We start from the raw sequence: 17,150 nt of genomic DNA on the forward strand, positions 1-17,150 counted from the left end.
CAAAGTACTAATGCTTCTCAATAGAGGGAAAAGAGAAGTTCTGAGACCATTTTTTTTTCTCTGCACTGTTTTGTCTTTCTTTTCCCCTAGACATTTGGGTGGTTCAGGACACAGGTGTAGTGATGGAGATTAAAGGTCTGTTTTCTTGTGTGGATCATCTCGCTGCAAGAGTACAAAATATTCAAGACATTGTGGTTCAGAAATCTATGTTAGAACCTAGAATTCCTATTCCTGACTTATTTTCTGGAGATAGAGCTAAGTTTCTGAATTTCAAAAATAATTGTAAACTGTTTCTGGCTTTGAAACCCCGCTCCTCTGGTGACCCAGTTCAACAAGTTAAGATCATTATTTCTTTATTACGTGGCGACCCTCAAGACTGGGCATTTTACCTTGCGCCAGATCCTGCATTATGCGATATTGATGCGTTTTTTCTGGCGCTCGGATTGCTGTATGATGAACCTAATTCAGTGGATCAGGCAGAGAAAAATTTGCTGGCTCTGTGTCAGGGTCAGGATGAGGTAGAGATATATTGTCAGAAGTTTAGGAAGTGGTCTGTGCTCACTCAATGGAATGAATGTGCGCTGGCAGCAATTTTCAGAAAGGGTCTCTCTGAAGCCCTTAAGGATGTCATGGTGGGATTTCCTATGCCTGCTGGTCTGAACGAGTCTATGTCTTTGGCCATTCAGATCGATCGACGCTTACGTGAGCGTAAAAATGTGCACCATTTGGCGGTATTATCTGAGCATAAACCTGAGCCTATGCAATGTGATAGGACTTTGACCAGAGCTGAACGGCAAGAACACAGACGTCGGAATGGGCTGTGTTTTTATTGTGGTGATTCCACTCATGCTATCTCCGATTGTCCTAAGCGCACTAAGCGGTTCGCTAGGTCTGCCACCATTGGTACGGTACAGTCGAAATTTCTTTTGTCCGTTACTTTGATCTGCTCTTTGTCATCCTATTCTGTCATGGCATTTGTGGATTCAGGCGCTGCCCTGAATTTGATGGACTTGGACTTTGCTAGGCGCTGTGGGTTTTTCTTGGAGCCCTTGCAGTATCCTATTCCATTGAGAGGAATTGATGATACGCCTTTGGCCAAGAATAAGCCTCAGTACTGGACCCAACTGACCATGTGCATGGCTCCTGCGCATCAGGAGGATATTCGCTTTTTGGTGTTGCATAATCTGCATGATGTGGTCATGTTGGGGTTGCCATGGCTACAGGTCCATAACCCAGTATTGGATTGGAAATCTATGTCTGTGTCCAGCTGGGGTTGTCAGGGGGTACATGGTGATGTTCCAGTTCTGTCTATTTCATCATCCACCCCTTCTGAGGTCCCAGAGTTCTTGTCGGATTACCGGGATGTATTTGATGAGCTCAAGTCCAGTGCCCTACCTCCGCATAGGGATTGCGATTGTGCTATCGATTTGATTCCTGGTAGTAAGTTTCCTAAGGGTCGACTGTTTAATTTGTCTGTGCCTGAGCACGCCGCTATGCGGAGTTACGTAAAGGAATCCTTGGAGAAGGGTCATATTCGCCCGTCGTCGTCGCCATTGGGAGCAGGGTTCTTTTTTGTGGCCAAGAAGGATGGCTCGTTGAGACCTTGTATTGATTACCGCCTTCTAAATAAAATCACAGTCAAATTTCAGTACCCCTTGCCGCTGCTGTCTGATTTGTTTGCTCGGATTAAGGGGGCTAGTTGGTTCACCAAGTTAGATCTTCGTGGTGCGTATAATCTTGTGCGTATTAAACAGGGCGATGAATGGAAAACAGCATTTAATACGCCCGAGGGCCATTTTGAGTACCTGGTTATGCCATTCGGGCTTTCCAATGCTCCATCAGTATTTCAGTCCTTTATGCATGACATCTTCCGAGAGTACCTGTGTCATGATCCCAATGGCAGGGGATCACAAAAGGACAAGCACAAAAAACAAAACAAGCTCTAGGGTGATGGAAACTGAGCTGACCGCGATCCTGAACCTAAACACACAACTAGCTGTAGCCGGGGAACGTGCCTACGATGATTCCTAGACGTCTCGCGCCAGCCGAAGGACTAACTTCCCCTATTAGAAGAAACACAGACCTCTCTTGCCTCCAGAGAAACACCCCACAGAAATAGCAGCCCCCCACATGTAATGACGGTGAAATGAGAGGAAAACACATACGTAGTTATGAAAACAGATTCAGCAAAATGAGGCCCGCTAAAGCTAGATAGCAGAGGAAACAAAACTGAACTGCGCGGTCAGCAAAAAACCTACAAAAAACCATCCTGAAATTACTTGAACTCATGTGCCAACTCATGGAACATGAGGAGTAATATCAGCCCACTAGAGCAACCAGCAAAAAGGAATCACATATCTGCAAGCTGGACTAAGACAAAAATTAAGCAAAACGTGGAACAGGAAAATCAAAAACTTAGCTTGTCCTGAAGATTACAGAAGCGGGAAGCAGAGGTAACAAGACACACTGATTACATTGATAGCCGGCGAGGAAATGACAAGAAAGCCAGGTTAAATAGGAAACTACCATATCCTAAAAGAACAGGTGGACACCAGAGACCGCAGAAAACACAAGTCACCCAGTACCATCTGTAACCACCAGAGGGAGCCCAAAAACAGAATCCACAACAGTACCCCCCTTTTGAGGAGGGGTCACCGAACCCTCACGAGAACCACCAGGGCGACCAGGATGAGCCCTATGAAATGCACGGACCAAATCAGCAGCATGAACATCAGAGGCAACCACCCAAGAATTATCCTCCTGACCATAACCCTTCCACTTGACCAAATATTGGAGTTTCCGTCTGGAAACACGAGAATCCAAGATCTTCTCCACAACATACTCCAATTCTCCCTCCACCAGCACCGGAGCAGGAGGTTCAAGCGAAGGAACAACAGGTACCTCATACTTCCGCAACAACGACCGATGGAACACATTATGAATAGCAAACGATGCCGGGAGATCCAAACGAAACGACACAGGGTTAAGAATTTCCAAGATCCTATAGGGACCGATGAACCGAGGCTTGAACTTAGGAGAAGAGACCTTCATAGGAACAAAACGAGAAGACAACCACACCAAGTCCCCAACACGAAGTCGAGGACCCACGCGGCGACGGCGATTAGCAAACTGCTGAGCCCTCTCCTGGGACAACTTCAAATTGTCCACCACATGACTCCAAATCTGATGCAACCTATCCACCACCATGTCCACTCCAGGACAATCAGAAGGCTCCACCTGACCAGAGGAAAAACGAGGATGAAACCCCGAATTACAAAAGAAAGGAGAAACCAAGGTAGCAGAACTAGCCCGATTATTAAGGGCAAATTCGGCAAGCGGCAAAAAGGTAACCCAGTCATCTTGATCAGCAGAAACAAAACACCTTAAATAAGTTTCCAAGGTCTGATTAGTTCGTTCCGTCTGGCCATTCGTCTGAGGATGGAATGCAGACGAAAAGGACAAATCAATGCCCATCTTAGCACAGAACGTCCGCCAAAATCTAGACACAAACTGGGATCCCCTGTCAGAAACGATGTTCTCCGGAATCCCATGCAAACGAACCACGTTCTGAAAAAACAGAGGGACCAACTCAGAGGAGGAAGGTAACTTAGGCAAGGGTACCAGATGAACCATCTTAGAAAAGCGGTCACACACAACCCAGATGACGGACATTTTTTGAGAGACAGGGAGATCCGAAATAAAGTCCATGGAAATGTGCGTCCAAGGCCTCTTCGGGATAGGCAAAGGTGACAACAATCCACTGGCCCGAGAACAGCAACGCTTAGCCCGAGCGCAAACTTCACAAGACTGCACAAAAGAACGCACATCCCTCGACAAGGAAGGCCACCAAAAAGACCTGGCCACCAAGTCTCTAGTACCAAATATTCCAGGATGACCTGCCAACGCAGAAGAATGGACCTCGGAGATGACTCTACTGGTCCAATTATCCGGAACAAACAGTCTTTCAGCGGACAACGATCAGGTTTATCCGCCTGAAACTCCTGCAAAGCACGTCGCAAGTCTGGGGAGACAGCCGACAAAATCACCCCATCCCTAAGGATACCAGTGGGCTCAGAATTTCCAGGGGAGTCAGGCACAAAACTCCTAGAAAGAGCATCCGCCTTCACATTCTTTGAATCTGGCAGGTATGAAACCACAAAATCGAAACGGGAGAAAAACAGTGACCAACGAGCCTGTCTAGGATTCAGACGCTTGGCAGACTCAAGGTAAATCAGATTTTTGTGATCAGTCAAGACCACCACACGATGTCTAGCACCCTCAAGCCAATGACGCCACTCCTCAAATGCCCACTTCATGGCCAAAAGCTCCCGATTACCAACATCATAATTCCGCTCAGTGGGCGAAAACTTTCTAGAAAAGAACGCACATGGCTTCATCACTGAGCAATCGGAGCTTCTCTGCGACAAAACCGCCCCCGCTCTAATCTCGGAAGCATCAACCTCAACCTGAAAAGGAAGCGAAACATCTGGCTGACGCAACACAGGAGCAGAAGAAAACCGGCGCTTAAGTTCCTGAAAGGCCTCCACAGCCGCAGGAGACCAATCAGCAACATCAGCACCCTTCTTAGTCAAATCCGTCAAAGGCTTAACAACACTAGAAAAATTAGTTATGAAACGACGATAAAAATTAGCAAAGCCCAAGAACTTCTGTAGACTCTTAATAGATGTAGGCTGCGTCCAGTCACAAATAGCCTGAACCTTGACGGGATCCATCTCAATAGTAGAAGGGGAAAAAATATACCCCAAAAAAGAAATCTTCTGGACTCCAAAGAGACACTTTGAACCTTTTACAAACAAAGAATTGGCCCGCAGGACCTGAAACACCTTCCTGACCTGCTGAACATGGGACTCCCAGTCATCAGAAAAAACCAAAACATCATCCAAATACACAATCATAAATTTATCCAGATATTCACGGAAAATATCGTGCATAAAGGACTGGAAGACAGAAGGAGCATTAGAAAGTCCAAAAGGCATCACCAAATACTCAAAATGGCCCTCAGGCGTATTAAATGCGGTTTTCCACTCATCACCCTGCTTTATCCGCACAAGATTATACGCACCCCGAAGATCAATCTTAGTGAACCATTTAGCCCCCTTAATGCGAGCGAACAAATCAGTCAACAATGGCAAAGGATACTGATATTTGACTGTAATCTTATTCAAAAGACGGTAATCTATACAAGGCCTCAAGGAACCATCTTTTTTGGCCACGAAAAAAAGAACCTGCTCCCAAAGGGGACGAAGATGGACGGATATGTCCCTTTTCCAAGGACTCCTTTACATAATCCCGCATAGCAGTATGCTCTGGCACTGACAGATTGAACAAACGTCCTTTAGGAAATTTACTGCCAGGAATCAAATCTATAGCACAATCGCAATCCCTGTGAGGAGGAAGCGAATTGAGCTTAGGCTCCTCAAAAACATCCCGATAATCAGACAAAAATACAGGAACCTCAGAAGGAGTAGATGAAGCGATAGAAATCGGAGGTGCATCATCATGAACCCCCTGACATCCCCAGCCCAACACAGACATCGTTCTCCAGTCCAAGACTGGGTTATGAGTTTGTAACCATGGCAGACCAAGCACTAAGACATCATGTAAATTATACAGTACCAGGAAGCGAATCACCTCCTGATGAACGGGAGTCATACGCATGGTCACTTGTGTCCAGTACTGAGGTTTGTTCATAGCCAAAGGTGTAGAGTCAATTCCTTTCAAAGGAATAGGGACTTCCAGAGGCTCCAGACTAAACCCACAGCGGTTGGCAAATGACCAATCCATAAGACTCAGGGCAGCGCCTGAATCCACATAGGCATCGACGGAAATGGCTGATAATGAACAAATCAGAGTCACAGACAGAATGAACTTAGACTGTAAAGTACTAATGGCAACAGACTTATCAACCTTTTTTGTGCGTTTAGAGCATGCTGATATAACATGAGCTGAATCACCACAATAAAAACAACCCATTTTTCCGCCTATAGTTTTGCCGTTCACTTCTGGACTGAATTCTATCACATTGCACCGTCTCAGGTGCCTGTTCAGAAGACACCGCCAAATGGTGCACAGGTTTGCGCTCCCGTAAACGCCGATCAATCTGAATAGCCATAGTCATAGACTCATTCAGACCTGTAGGCGCAGGGAACCCCACCATAACATCTTTAATGGCCTCAGAAAGGCCATCTCTGAATCTTGCAGCCAGGGCGCACTCATTCCACTGAGTAAGCACCGACCATTTCTGAAATTTCTGACAATATATTTCTGCTTCATCTTGCCCCTGAGAGAGAGCCAATAAAGCTTTTTCAGCCTGAATCTCTAGGTTAGGTTCCTCATAGAGCAAACCCAATGCCAGAAAAAACGCATCCACATTGAGCAACGCAGGATCCCCTGGTGCCAATGCAAATGCCCAATTCTGAGGGTCACCCCGCAGGAAAGATATAACAATTTTGACTTGCTGAGCAGGGTCTCCAGAGGAGCGAGATTTCAAAGAAAGAAACAACTTGCAATTGTTCCTAAAATTCAGAAAACTAGATCTATCTCCAGAAAAAAACTCTGGGACAGGAATTCTAGGTTCAGACATAGGAGCATGTACAACAAAATCTTGTATATTTTGAACCTTAGCAGCAAGATTATTCAGGCTGGAAGCCAAACTCTGGACGTCCATGATAAACAGCTGAGGTCAGAGCCATTCAAGGATTAAGAGGAGGTAAGACGCAGCCAGGCTGCAATTAAGGCTAGGCAGCAAACTCTGAGGGGAAAAAAAAAAAAAAAACAAACTTCCTCAGACTACTTTTCCTCCTACTTCAGCCAATACGATTACCACTTTTAGGCCGGCTATACTGTCATGATCCCAATGGCAGGGGATCACAAAAGGACAAGCACAAAAAACAAAACAAGCTCTAGGGTGATGGAAACTGAGCTGACCGCGATCCTGAACCTAAACACACAACTAGCTGTAGCCGGGGAACGTGCCTACGATGATTCCTAGACGTCTCGCGCCAGCCGAAGGACTAACTTCCCCTATTAGAAGAAACACAGACCTCTCTTGCCTCCAGAGAAACACCCCACAGAAATAGCAGCCCCCCACATGTAATGACGGTGAAATGAGAGGAAAGCACATACGTAGTTATGAAAACAGATTCAGCAAAATGAGGCCCGCTAAAGCTAGATAGCAGAGGATACAAAAGTGAACTGCGCGGTCAGCAAAAAACCTACAAAAAACCATCCTGAAATTACTTGAACTCATGTGCCAACTCATGGAACATGAGGAGTAATATCAGCCCACTAGAGCAACCAGCAAAAAGGAATCACATATCTGCAAGCTGGACTAAGACAAAAATTAAGCAAAACGTGGAACAGGAAAATCAAAAACTTAGCTTGTCCTGAAGATTACAGAAGCGGGAAGCAGAGGTAACAAGACACACTGATTACATTGATAGCCGGCGAGGAAATGACAAGAAAGCCAGGTTAAATAGGAAACTCCCATATCCTGAAAGAACAGGTGGACACCAGAGACCGCAGAAAACACAAGTCACCCAGTACCATCTGTAACCACCAGAGGGAGCCCAAAAACAGAATCCTCAACATACCTGGATAAATTCCTGATTGTATACTTGGATGATATTTTGGTCTTCTCGGATGATTGGGAGTCTCACGTGAAGCAGGTTAGAATGGTGTTCCAGGTCCTGCGTGCGAATTCTTTGTTTGTGAAGGGGTCAAAGTGTCTCTTTGGTGTTCAGAAGGTTTCATTTTTGGGATTCATTTTTTCCCCTTCTACTGTCGAGATGGACCCTGTTAAAGTTCAGGCCATTTATGATTGGACTCAGCCGACATCTCTGAAGAGTCTGCAAAAGTTCCTGGGCTTTGCTAATTTTTATCGTCACTTCATCAATAATTTTTCGAGTATTGCTAAACCGTTGACTGATTTGACCAAGAAGGGTGCTGATGTGGTCAATTGGTCTTCTGCTGCTGTAGAAGCTTTTCAGGAGTTGAAGCGTCGTTTTTCTTCTGCCCCTGTGTTGTGCCAGCCAGATGTTTCGCTCCCGTTCCAGGTCGAGGTTGATGCTTCTGAGATTGGAACAGGGGCTGTTTTGTCGCAAAGAAGTTCTGATGGCTCGGTGATGAAACCATGTGCCTTCTTTTCCAGGAAGTTTTCGCCTGCTGAGCGTAATTTGTTGTGAATTCTGTGGCAGAGCTCCCTCCTGTGGTCACAAGTCGTACTTCGGCTGATTCTCTCTGTGAGCTTCTGTTGGTGGAGGAAAGTGGTATTGCGGCTTCTGAGTTTCCTACCTCAGGTGATGTGGTGAGGTCGTTAGGTACTGCTCTATTTAACTCCACCTAATGCTTTGATCCTGGCTTCCTGTCAATGTTCCAGTGTTGGACTTGTTTTTCCCTGGATCGTTCCTGTGGCCTGCTGCTCTGCATAGCTAAGTTCTTCTTTGCTATTTGTTTGCTATTTTTTCTGTCCAGCTTGTCTAATTGTTTTGCTGGAAGCTCTGGGACGCAAAGGGTGTACCTCCGTGCCGTTAGTTCGGTACGGAGGGTCTTTTTGCCCCCTTTCCGTGGTATTCTTTAGGGTTTTGTGTAGACCGCAAAGTTATCTTTCCTATCCTCGCTCTGTTAAGAAAGTCGGGCCTCACTTTGCTGAATCTATTTCATCCCTACGTTTGTCTTTTCATCTTACTCACAGTCATTATATGTGGGGGGCTGCCTTTTCCTTTGGGGTATTTCTCTGAGGCAAGGTAGGCTTATTTTCTATCTTCAGGCTAGTTAGTTTCTCAGGCTGTGCCGAGTTGCATAGGCAGAGTTAGGCGCAATCCACGGCTGCCTCTAGTGTTATTGGGAGAGGATTAGGGATTGCGGTCTGCAGAGTTCCCACGTCTCAGAGCTCGTTCTATGATTTTGAGTTATTGTCAGATCACTGTATGTGCTCTGACCGCTATGCCCATTTTGGTACTGAATTGCCTTTCATAACAGTACAGGAAGCCCAAAGTACTAATGATTCTCAATAGAGGGAAAAAAGAAGTTCTGAGACCATTTTTTTTTCTTTGCACTGTGTTTTGCCTTTTTTTCCCCCTAGACATTTGGGTGGTTCAGGACACAGGTGTGGACATGGACATTCAGGGTCTGTGCTCTTCAATGGATAATCTCGTTATAAATGTACAAAAGATTCAAGATTTGGTGGTTCAGAAGCCTATGTTTGAACCAAGAATTCCTATTCCTGATTTGTTTTATGGTGATAGAGTCAAGTTTGTGAATTTCAAAAATAATTGCAAACTGTTTCTGGCCTTGAAACCTCACTCCTCTGGTGACCCAGCTCAACAAGTGAGAATTATTATTTCTTTTTTGCGTGGCGACTCTCAAGACTGGGCATTTTCCCTTGCACCAGGAGATCCTGCATTAAGTAATATTGATGCGTTTTTCCTGGCGCTCGGATTGCTGTACGATGAGCCTAATTCAGTGGATCAGGCAGAGAAAAATTTGCTGGCTTTGTGTCAGGGTCAGGATGAGATAGAGGTATATTGTCAGAAATTTAGAAAGTGGTCCGTACTCACTCAATGGAATGAAGCTGCGCTCGCAGCGATTTTCAGAAAGGGTCTCTCTGAAGCCCTTAAGGATGTCATGGTGGGATTTCCTATGCCTGCTGGTCTGAATGAATCTATGTCTTTGGCCATTCAGATCGGTCGACGCTTGCGTGAGCGTAAATCTGTGCACCATTTGGCGGTATTACCTAAGCCTATGCAGTGCGATAGGACTTTGACCAGAGTTGAACGGCAAGAACACAGACGTCTGAATGGTCTGTGTTTCTACTGTGGTGATTCCACTCATGCCATCTCTGATTGTCCTAAGCGCTCTAAGCGGTTCGCTAGGTCTGCCACCATTGGTACGGTACAGTCAAAATTTCTTCTGTCCATTACCTTGATCTGCTCTTTGTCATCGTATTCTGTCATGGCATTTGTGGATTCAGGCGCTGCCCTGAATTTGATGGACTTGGAGTATGCTAAGCGTTATGGGTTTTTTTTGGAGCCCTTGCAGTGTCCTATTCCATTGAGAGGAATTGATGCTACACCTTTGGCCAAGAATAAGCCTCAGTACTGGACCCAGCTGACCATGTGCATGGCTCCTGCACATCAGGAGGATATTCGCTTTCTGGTGTTGCATAATCTGCATGATGTGGTCGTGTTGGGGTTGCCATGGCTACAAGTCCATAATCCAGTATTAGATTGGAAATCCATGTCGGTGTCCAACTGGGGTTGTCAGAGGGTACATGGTGATGTTCCATTTCTGTCAATTTCGTCATCCACCCCTTCTGAGGTCCCGGAGTTCTTGTCTGATTACCGGGATGTATTTGATGAGCCCAAGTCCGATACCCTACCTCCGCATAGGGATTGTGATTGTGCTATCAATTTGATTCCTGGTAGTAAATTCCCAAAAGGTCGACTGTTTAATTTATCCGTGCCTGAGCACACCGCTATGCGCAGTTATGTGAAGGAATCCCTGGAGAAGGGTCATATTCGCCCGTCGTCATCGCCATTGGGAGCAGGGTTCTTTTTTGTGGCCAAGAAGGATGGTTCGCTGAGACCTTGTATAGATTACCGCCTTCTTAATAAGATCACGGTTAAATTTCAGAACCCCTTGCCATTGTTATCTGATCTGTTTGCTCGGATTAAGGGGGCTAGTTGGTTCACCAAGATAGATCTTCGTGGTGCGTATAATCTGGTGCGAATTAAGCAAGGCGATGAATGGAAAACTGCATTTAATACGCCCGAGGGTCATTTTGAGTATCTAGTGATGCCATTCGGACTTGCCAATGCTCCATCAGTGTTTCAGTCCTTTATGCATGACATCTTCCGAGAGTACCTGGATAAATTCCTGATTGTGTACTTGGATGACATTTTGATCTTCTCGGATGATTGGGAGTCTCATGTGAAGCAGGTCAGAACGGTTTTTCAGGTCTTGCGTGCTAATTCTTTGTTTGTGAAGGGATCAAAGTGTCTCTTTGGTGTGCAGAAGGTTTCATTTTTGGGGTTCATCTTTTCCCCTTCTACTATCGAGATGGATCCTTTTAAGGTTCAAGCCATCCATGATTGGACTCAGCCGACGTCTCTGAAAAGTCTGCAAAAGTTCCTGGGCTTTGCTAATTTTTATCGTCGCTTCATCTGCAATTTTTCTAGTATTGCTAAACCATTGACCAATTTGACCAAGAAGGGTGCTGATGTGGTCAATTGGTCTTCTGCTGCTGTGGAAGCCTTTCAAGAGTTGAAGCGTCGTTTTTCTTCTGCCCCTGTGTTGTGTCAGCCAGATGTTTCTCTTCCGTTCCAGGTCGAGGTTGATGCTTCTGAGATTGGAGCAGGGGCTGTTTTGTCGCAGAGAGGTTCTGATTGCTCAATGATGAAACCATGCGCTTTTTTTTCCAGGAAGTTTTCGCCTGCTGAGCGAAATTATGATGTGGGCAACTGAGAGTTGCTGGCCATGAAGTGGGCATTCGAGGAGTGGCGTCATTGGCTTGAAGGAGCTAAGCATCGCGTGGTGGTATTGACTGATCATAAGAACTTGACTTATCTCGAGTCTGCCAAGCGGTTGAATCCTAGACAGGCTCGTTGGTCGCTGTTTTTCTCCCGTTTTGACTTTGTGGTTTCGTACCTTCCGGGCTCTAAGAATGTGAAGGCGGATGCCCTGTCTAGGAGTTTTGTGCCCGACTCTCCGGGTTTGCCTGAGCCGGCGGGTATTCTCAAAGAGGGGATAATTTTGTCTGCCATCTCCCCTGATTTGCGGCGGGTGCTGCAAAAATTTCAGGCTAATAGACCTGACCGTTGCCCAGCGGAGAAACTGTTTGTCCCTGATAAATGGACGAGTAGAGTTATCTCTGAGGTTCATTGTTCGGTGTTGGCTGGTCATCCTGGAATCTTTGGTACCAGAGATTTGGTGGCTAGATCCTTTTGGTGGCCGTCTCTGTCGCGGGATGTGCGTTCGTTTGTGCAGTCCTGTGGGATTTGTGCTCGGGCTAAGCCCTGCTGTTCTCGTGCCAGTGGGTTGCTTTTGCCCTTGCCAGTCCCGAAGAGGCCCTGGACACATATCTCTATGGATTTTATTTCGGATCTCCCCGTCTTTCAAAAGATGTCAGTCATTTGGGTGGTTTGTGATCGCTTCTCTAAGATGGTCCATTTGGTACCCTTGTCTAAATTGCCTTCCTCCTCTGATTTGGTGCCATTGTTTCTCCAGCATGTGGTTCGTTTACATGGCATTCCAGAGAACATCGTTTCTGACAGAGGTTACCAGTTTGTTTCGAGGTTTTGGCGAGCCTTTTGTGCTAGGATGGGCATTGATTTGTCTTTTTCCTCGGCTTTCCATCCTCAGACAAATGGCCAAACTGAACAAACCAATCAGACCTTGGAAACATATCTGAGATGTTTTGTTTCTGCTGATCAGGATGATTGGGTGTCCTTTTTGCCTTTGGCTGAGTTCGCTCTTAATAATCGGGCCAGCTCGGCTACCTTGGTTTCGCCATTTTTCTGCAATTCTGGTTTCCATCCTCGTTTCTCTTCAGGGCAGGTTGAGTCTTCGGACTGTCCTGGTGTGGATACTGTGATGGATAGGTTGCAGCAGATTTGGACTCATGTAGTGGACAATTTGACATTGTCCCAGGAGAAGGCTCAACGTTTCGCTAACCGTAGGCGCTGTGTGGGTCCCCGACTTCGTGTTGGGGATTTGGTTTGGTTGTCGTCTCGTTATATTCCTATGAAAGTTTCCTCTCCTAAGTTTAAGCCTCGTTTCATTGGTCCGTATAGGATTTCTGAGGTTCTTAATCCTGTGTCTTTTCGTTTGACCCTTCCAGCTTCTTTTTCCATCCATAATGTATTCCATAGGTCATTGTTGCGGAGATACGTGGCACCTGTGGTTCCATCCGTTGATCCTCCTGCCCTGGTTTTGGTTGAAGGGGAGTTGGAGTATATAGTGGAGAAGATTTTGGATTCTCGTATTTTGAGACGGAAACTCCAGTACCTGGTTAAGTGGAAGGGTTATGGTCAGGAAGATAATTCCTGGGTCTTTGCCTCTGATGTTCATGCTGCCGATCTGGTTCGTGCCTTTCATTTGGCTCGTCCTGGTCGGCCTGGGGGCTCTGGTGAGGGTTCGGTGACCCCTCCTCAAGGGGGGGTACTGTTGTGAATTCTGTGGTCGAGCTCCCTCCTGTGGTCATGAGTGGTACTTCGGCTGGTTCTGTCTATGAGCTTCCTCTGGTAGATGTGAGTGGGGCTGCGGCTTCTGAGTTTCCTTCCTCAGGTGACGAGGTTAAGTCGTTAGGTGCTGCTCTATTTAACTCCACCTAGTTCTTTGTTCCTTGCCTCCAGTCAATGTTCCAGTATTGGTCTTGCTCTCTCCTGGATCGTCTTGTGGCCTGTCTGCCCTGCATAAGCTAAGTTCTGCTTGTGTTACTTTTGTTTGCTATTTTTTCTGTCCAGCTTGCTATATTGGTTTTTCTTGCTTGCTGGAAGCTCTGGGACGCAGAGGGAGCACCTCCGTGCCGTTAGTCGGTACGGAGGGTCTTTTTGCGCCCTCTGCGTGGTTGTTTGTAGGTTTTTGTGCTGACCGCAAAGCTATCTTTACTATCCTCGGTCTATTCAGTAAGTCGGGCCTCACTTTGCTAAAACCTATTTCATCTCTGTGTTTGTATTTTAATCTTTACTCACAGTCATTGTATGTGGGGGGCTGGCTTTTCCTTTGGGGAATTTCTCTGAGGCAAGGTAGGCTTATTTTTCTATCTTCAGGGCTAGCTAGTTTCTCAGGCTGTGCCCGAGGCGCCTAGGTCTGGTCAGGAGCGCTCCACGGCTACCTCTAGTGTGGTGTGATAGGATTATGGATTGCGGTCAGCAGAGTTCCCACGTCTCAGAGCTCGTCCTATGTTATTAGTAACTATCAGGTCACTTTGTGTGCTCTTAACCACCAGGTCCATTGTGTTTCTGAATCACCAGTTCATAACAATCATCCCACTGAATGCCAGCTCCTCTTTTACCATGGGAGTAATACTACTCAGACAACACAGGATGAAGGTAAAACAGGGTGGCAATACTTTATTGCACTACATACAGGCAATTAACATATAGAATAGTCCCAGCAAAATACCCAAGATGGTGCAAATTACAAAGTCTCACCCTTCCGCTGACTCGTCAGGATAAGAGCAGCTGTGATTTCAGAACTTCCAGAGCCAACTACCCCACACGTGTCCCTCACACAAAGAGGAGGTAACGACAAGTTTAGGAAGCTGACAGTCCATTGATGTACAAGGCCAGGTGACTTGATTGTCTCAACCTGGATTTTCTAAATGTCTTTGAGGATTAAGTGATGGTCAATGAAGCAGATCTGTATTTCATCAGTTGGAGCCATGATGCCATGGCTACTGTAATGTAGATTCTCTCTAAACACAGGCAGAGCCTCCTTTTTTATAGTTCACAACTTCTCATTCAGACATTCTTACACAGGCTTGGGGGAAGGTGCAAGGAAGTCATCCCTCACTGCTGGAGTGTTCAGACAACATGCATAGATTGTCCTTCATATTTGCAGAGAACCAATGGGTCATCAACATATTAACAAACATTGTTTAATTATCCTGTGCCTTTTTTCCCCCAAAGACACTAGAACAATACTAGGACTGCAATAATAGCACCAGATACAATAGCTAATCAGCAGCCATTCAACAAAAGGCAGCCATTGAGCAGTAATTTAATTGACAATAAGAGTCAACATTCATTCTCACATGAACATAACTCATGCCCCTGAGCCTACTGAAATAATACGACTGGATAATTAAGAATAAATGCTGTGCCATCACAAAAGGTATTTAGGAAAATTTGTAATATTTAAAGGTATTTTATCACATTTCTCAGAGAGCCCCTTTATCAGACATAATGCAATACATTTTTTGAGGATTGAGGTATTGTTAGGGGTCGAGTTCCCGCCTCTGCACAGGGGAGGGGGGGAGTCTTGAACCATCTCCGCTAAGGTTTCCCATTCTTCTCCAGCCACAGTGGAGCCTGCTCAGCGGAGACGTCAGTCTCAGCATCTGGCTCAGCCTGATACTGTGCGGATGGTTACTGCTGCCTTTCCAGGCTCAGCCATTGTAGTCAGTACTGGTCAGCGGCGAGCAGACGTCTCTGGGACTAAGTCCTGCTTTTCCCCTTCTGAGCATGCCCAAGGAAAGACCTCTTATTGGAGGTCAGGGGTCACAGTTGCTCAGGTACTGTGGCAGCTCTCATTGGTCCTCTAGGAAGGTCCTGAAGTTGCAGCTATAAAAGATTTGTATGGTCGCATGGCCATGCGCTAGGATCAGCTTATGTCATGAGCTTTTACTATTCAGTGGTCTTGTCTGCTTGTGGTCAGAGTCTGGCTGAAATAAGCCACTAGAATACCGGCACCTCCGGTGAGGAGTTTTGCATGGTGAATTCAGGGCTGGCATAAAGCCATTAGAATTCCGGCTCCACCGGAGAGGAGGTGTTTGTGTGCTTGCTACTCCCTGACCACTGATTGCTTTTGCTCTGTTAGGCAGCTGTGTTACCCTGTGACGCTAACAGGGCACAGAGTTTTCCCTTCTGCGCGACTCTGAGAAGTTACAGAGTTTGCTCCTGCCGCCATATTGTGCCGCCATTTGCTAGCAGCAGGTTCATCTCCTGCACGGTGGATGCCGTGCTGCAAATGCACCAATAACTATATCTAAATATAGTCGGTGCTTTCCGCCAGCCCTAACAGGTGTTTTCTGATTGCAGTTCTTTGTTTTGCCTTTTGTCTATAGCAAATTAAGCAGCAATTGCAGAGAGTTCCAGCTGGGTGGCTTATACAAGTAGATACATTTCATTTTCTCAGAGAATCCCTTTCACAGGCAAAATAGAGTTTTTTTGAAAATGTAGGTACTTTCTGATTGCAATTTTTTAACAATTTGTTTTTCTTTTTTCATTTGTCTATAGCACATTAAACAGCGATTGCAGAGACTTCAAGCTGGGTGGCTTATAGAAGAAGATACATTTCAAAGTCAAACTCCTTTTGGATATGTGACATTCTCAAATGTCATAGCCACCCTGAATCCATCTGCCCATCGTCACTTGGTTCTTGCTTGCCATTATGATTCAAAATACTTCCCTCCTCAGTGGGATGGTAAAATATTCATCGGGGCTACAGATTCAGCTGTACCATGTGCAATGCTATTAGAGCTTGCCCGAGCTCAGGATTATCATCTTCAGCAATTAAAGGTATGTAATGTATATGTGTTTCAGGGTTGTTTTGTACATGTATATTTGTAAGTGGTTGTACAGTAAATTATATTGCATTAGATGGTCATCAGTAATGCATCAATAATACAGATTAGTAATACTGATGGTAATCAAGGAAAAAATTGTAGTTCTAGACGATCCATTTGAAACACAGATGCAACATTGTTGAAATCAGGGGCTGGGACATAGTATTTTGGTGTTCTAGGCAGATAAAGCCTACCCTACCCTCCCACCACCAAAGTAAAGGGTCAGAGAATAAGGTAACATGACCCCTAAAGCCCTCTAAAGAGTCAGGTTTCAAGCTCTGACTGCCACTTCCACTTGAATTGTTACCTTTTTCACAAAAAAATACCAGCAAAAGTAAGAAAAAGTTGTGTGCTGTACAGGGCCGGAGCCCTGGACGAACGGAGGGCACAATCGGCATACTGTATGGAACATTATATAGGGCCATTATATACAGCGTTGAGCACTATATGGGGACATTATACTGTATTCATGAGGCCATAATACCGTATGGAACATTATATGGGGTCATTATATACTGTATGGAGCAATATATGGGCCCATTATAACGTATGTAACATTATATAGTGCCATTATATACTGTGTTGAGCACTATATGGGGCCATTATATACTGTATAGAGCAATGTATTGGGACATTATACTGTATTCAGCAATATATGGGGCCATTATACTGTATGGGACATTATATGGGGGCATTATATACTGTGTGGAGCGATACATGGGGCCATTATATACTGTATGGAGCAATATATGGGGCTGTTGTACTGTATGGAGCATTATATGGGACCATTATATACTGTATGGAGCAATATATGGTACCAATATACTGTATGGATAATTAT

General features: G+C 45.5%; 1 protein-coding gene across 2 annotated transcripts in view; it reads left to right on the plus strand.

Annotated features, from left to right (window-relative positions):
- Nucleotides 1–17,150, plus strand: part of QPCT (glutaminyl-peptide cyclotransferase) — a 248,470-nt gene that overhangs the window by 65,941 nt on the left and 165,379 nt on the right. For both annotated transcript variants that reach the window (XM_069769480.1, XM_069769478.1), the window contains exon 3: nt 15,981–16,262. In XM_069769480.1, coding sequence (XP_069625581.1) covers nt 15,981–16,262 — 282 coding nt within the window. The remainder of the gene's footprint in view (nt 1–15,980; nt 16,263–17,150) is intronic.

This window comes from Ranitomeya imitator, chromosome 5 (genome assembly GCF_032444005.1).
Source record: "Ranitomeya imitator isolate aRanImi1 chromosome 5, aRanImi1.pri, whole genome shotgun sequence".
NCBI lineage: Eukaryota > Metazoa > Chordata > Amphibia > Anura > Dendrobatidae > Ranitomeya > Ranitomeya imitator.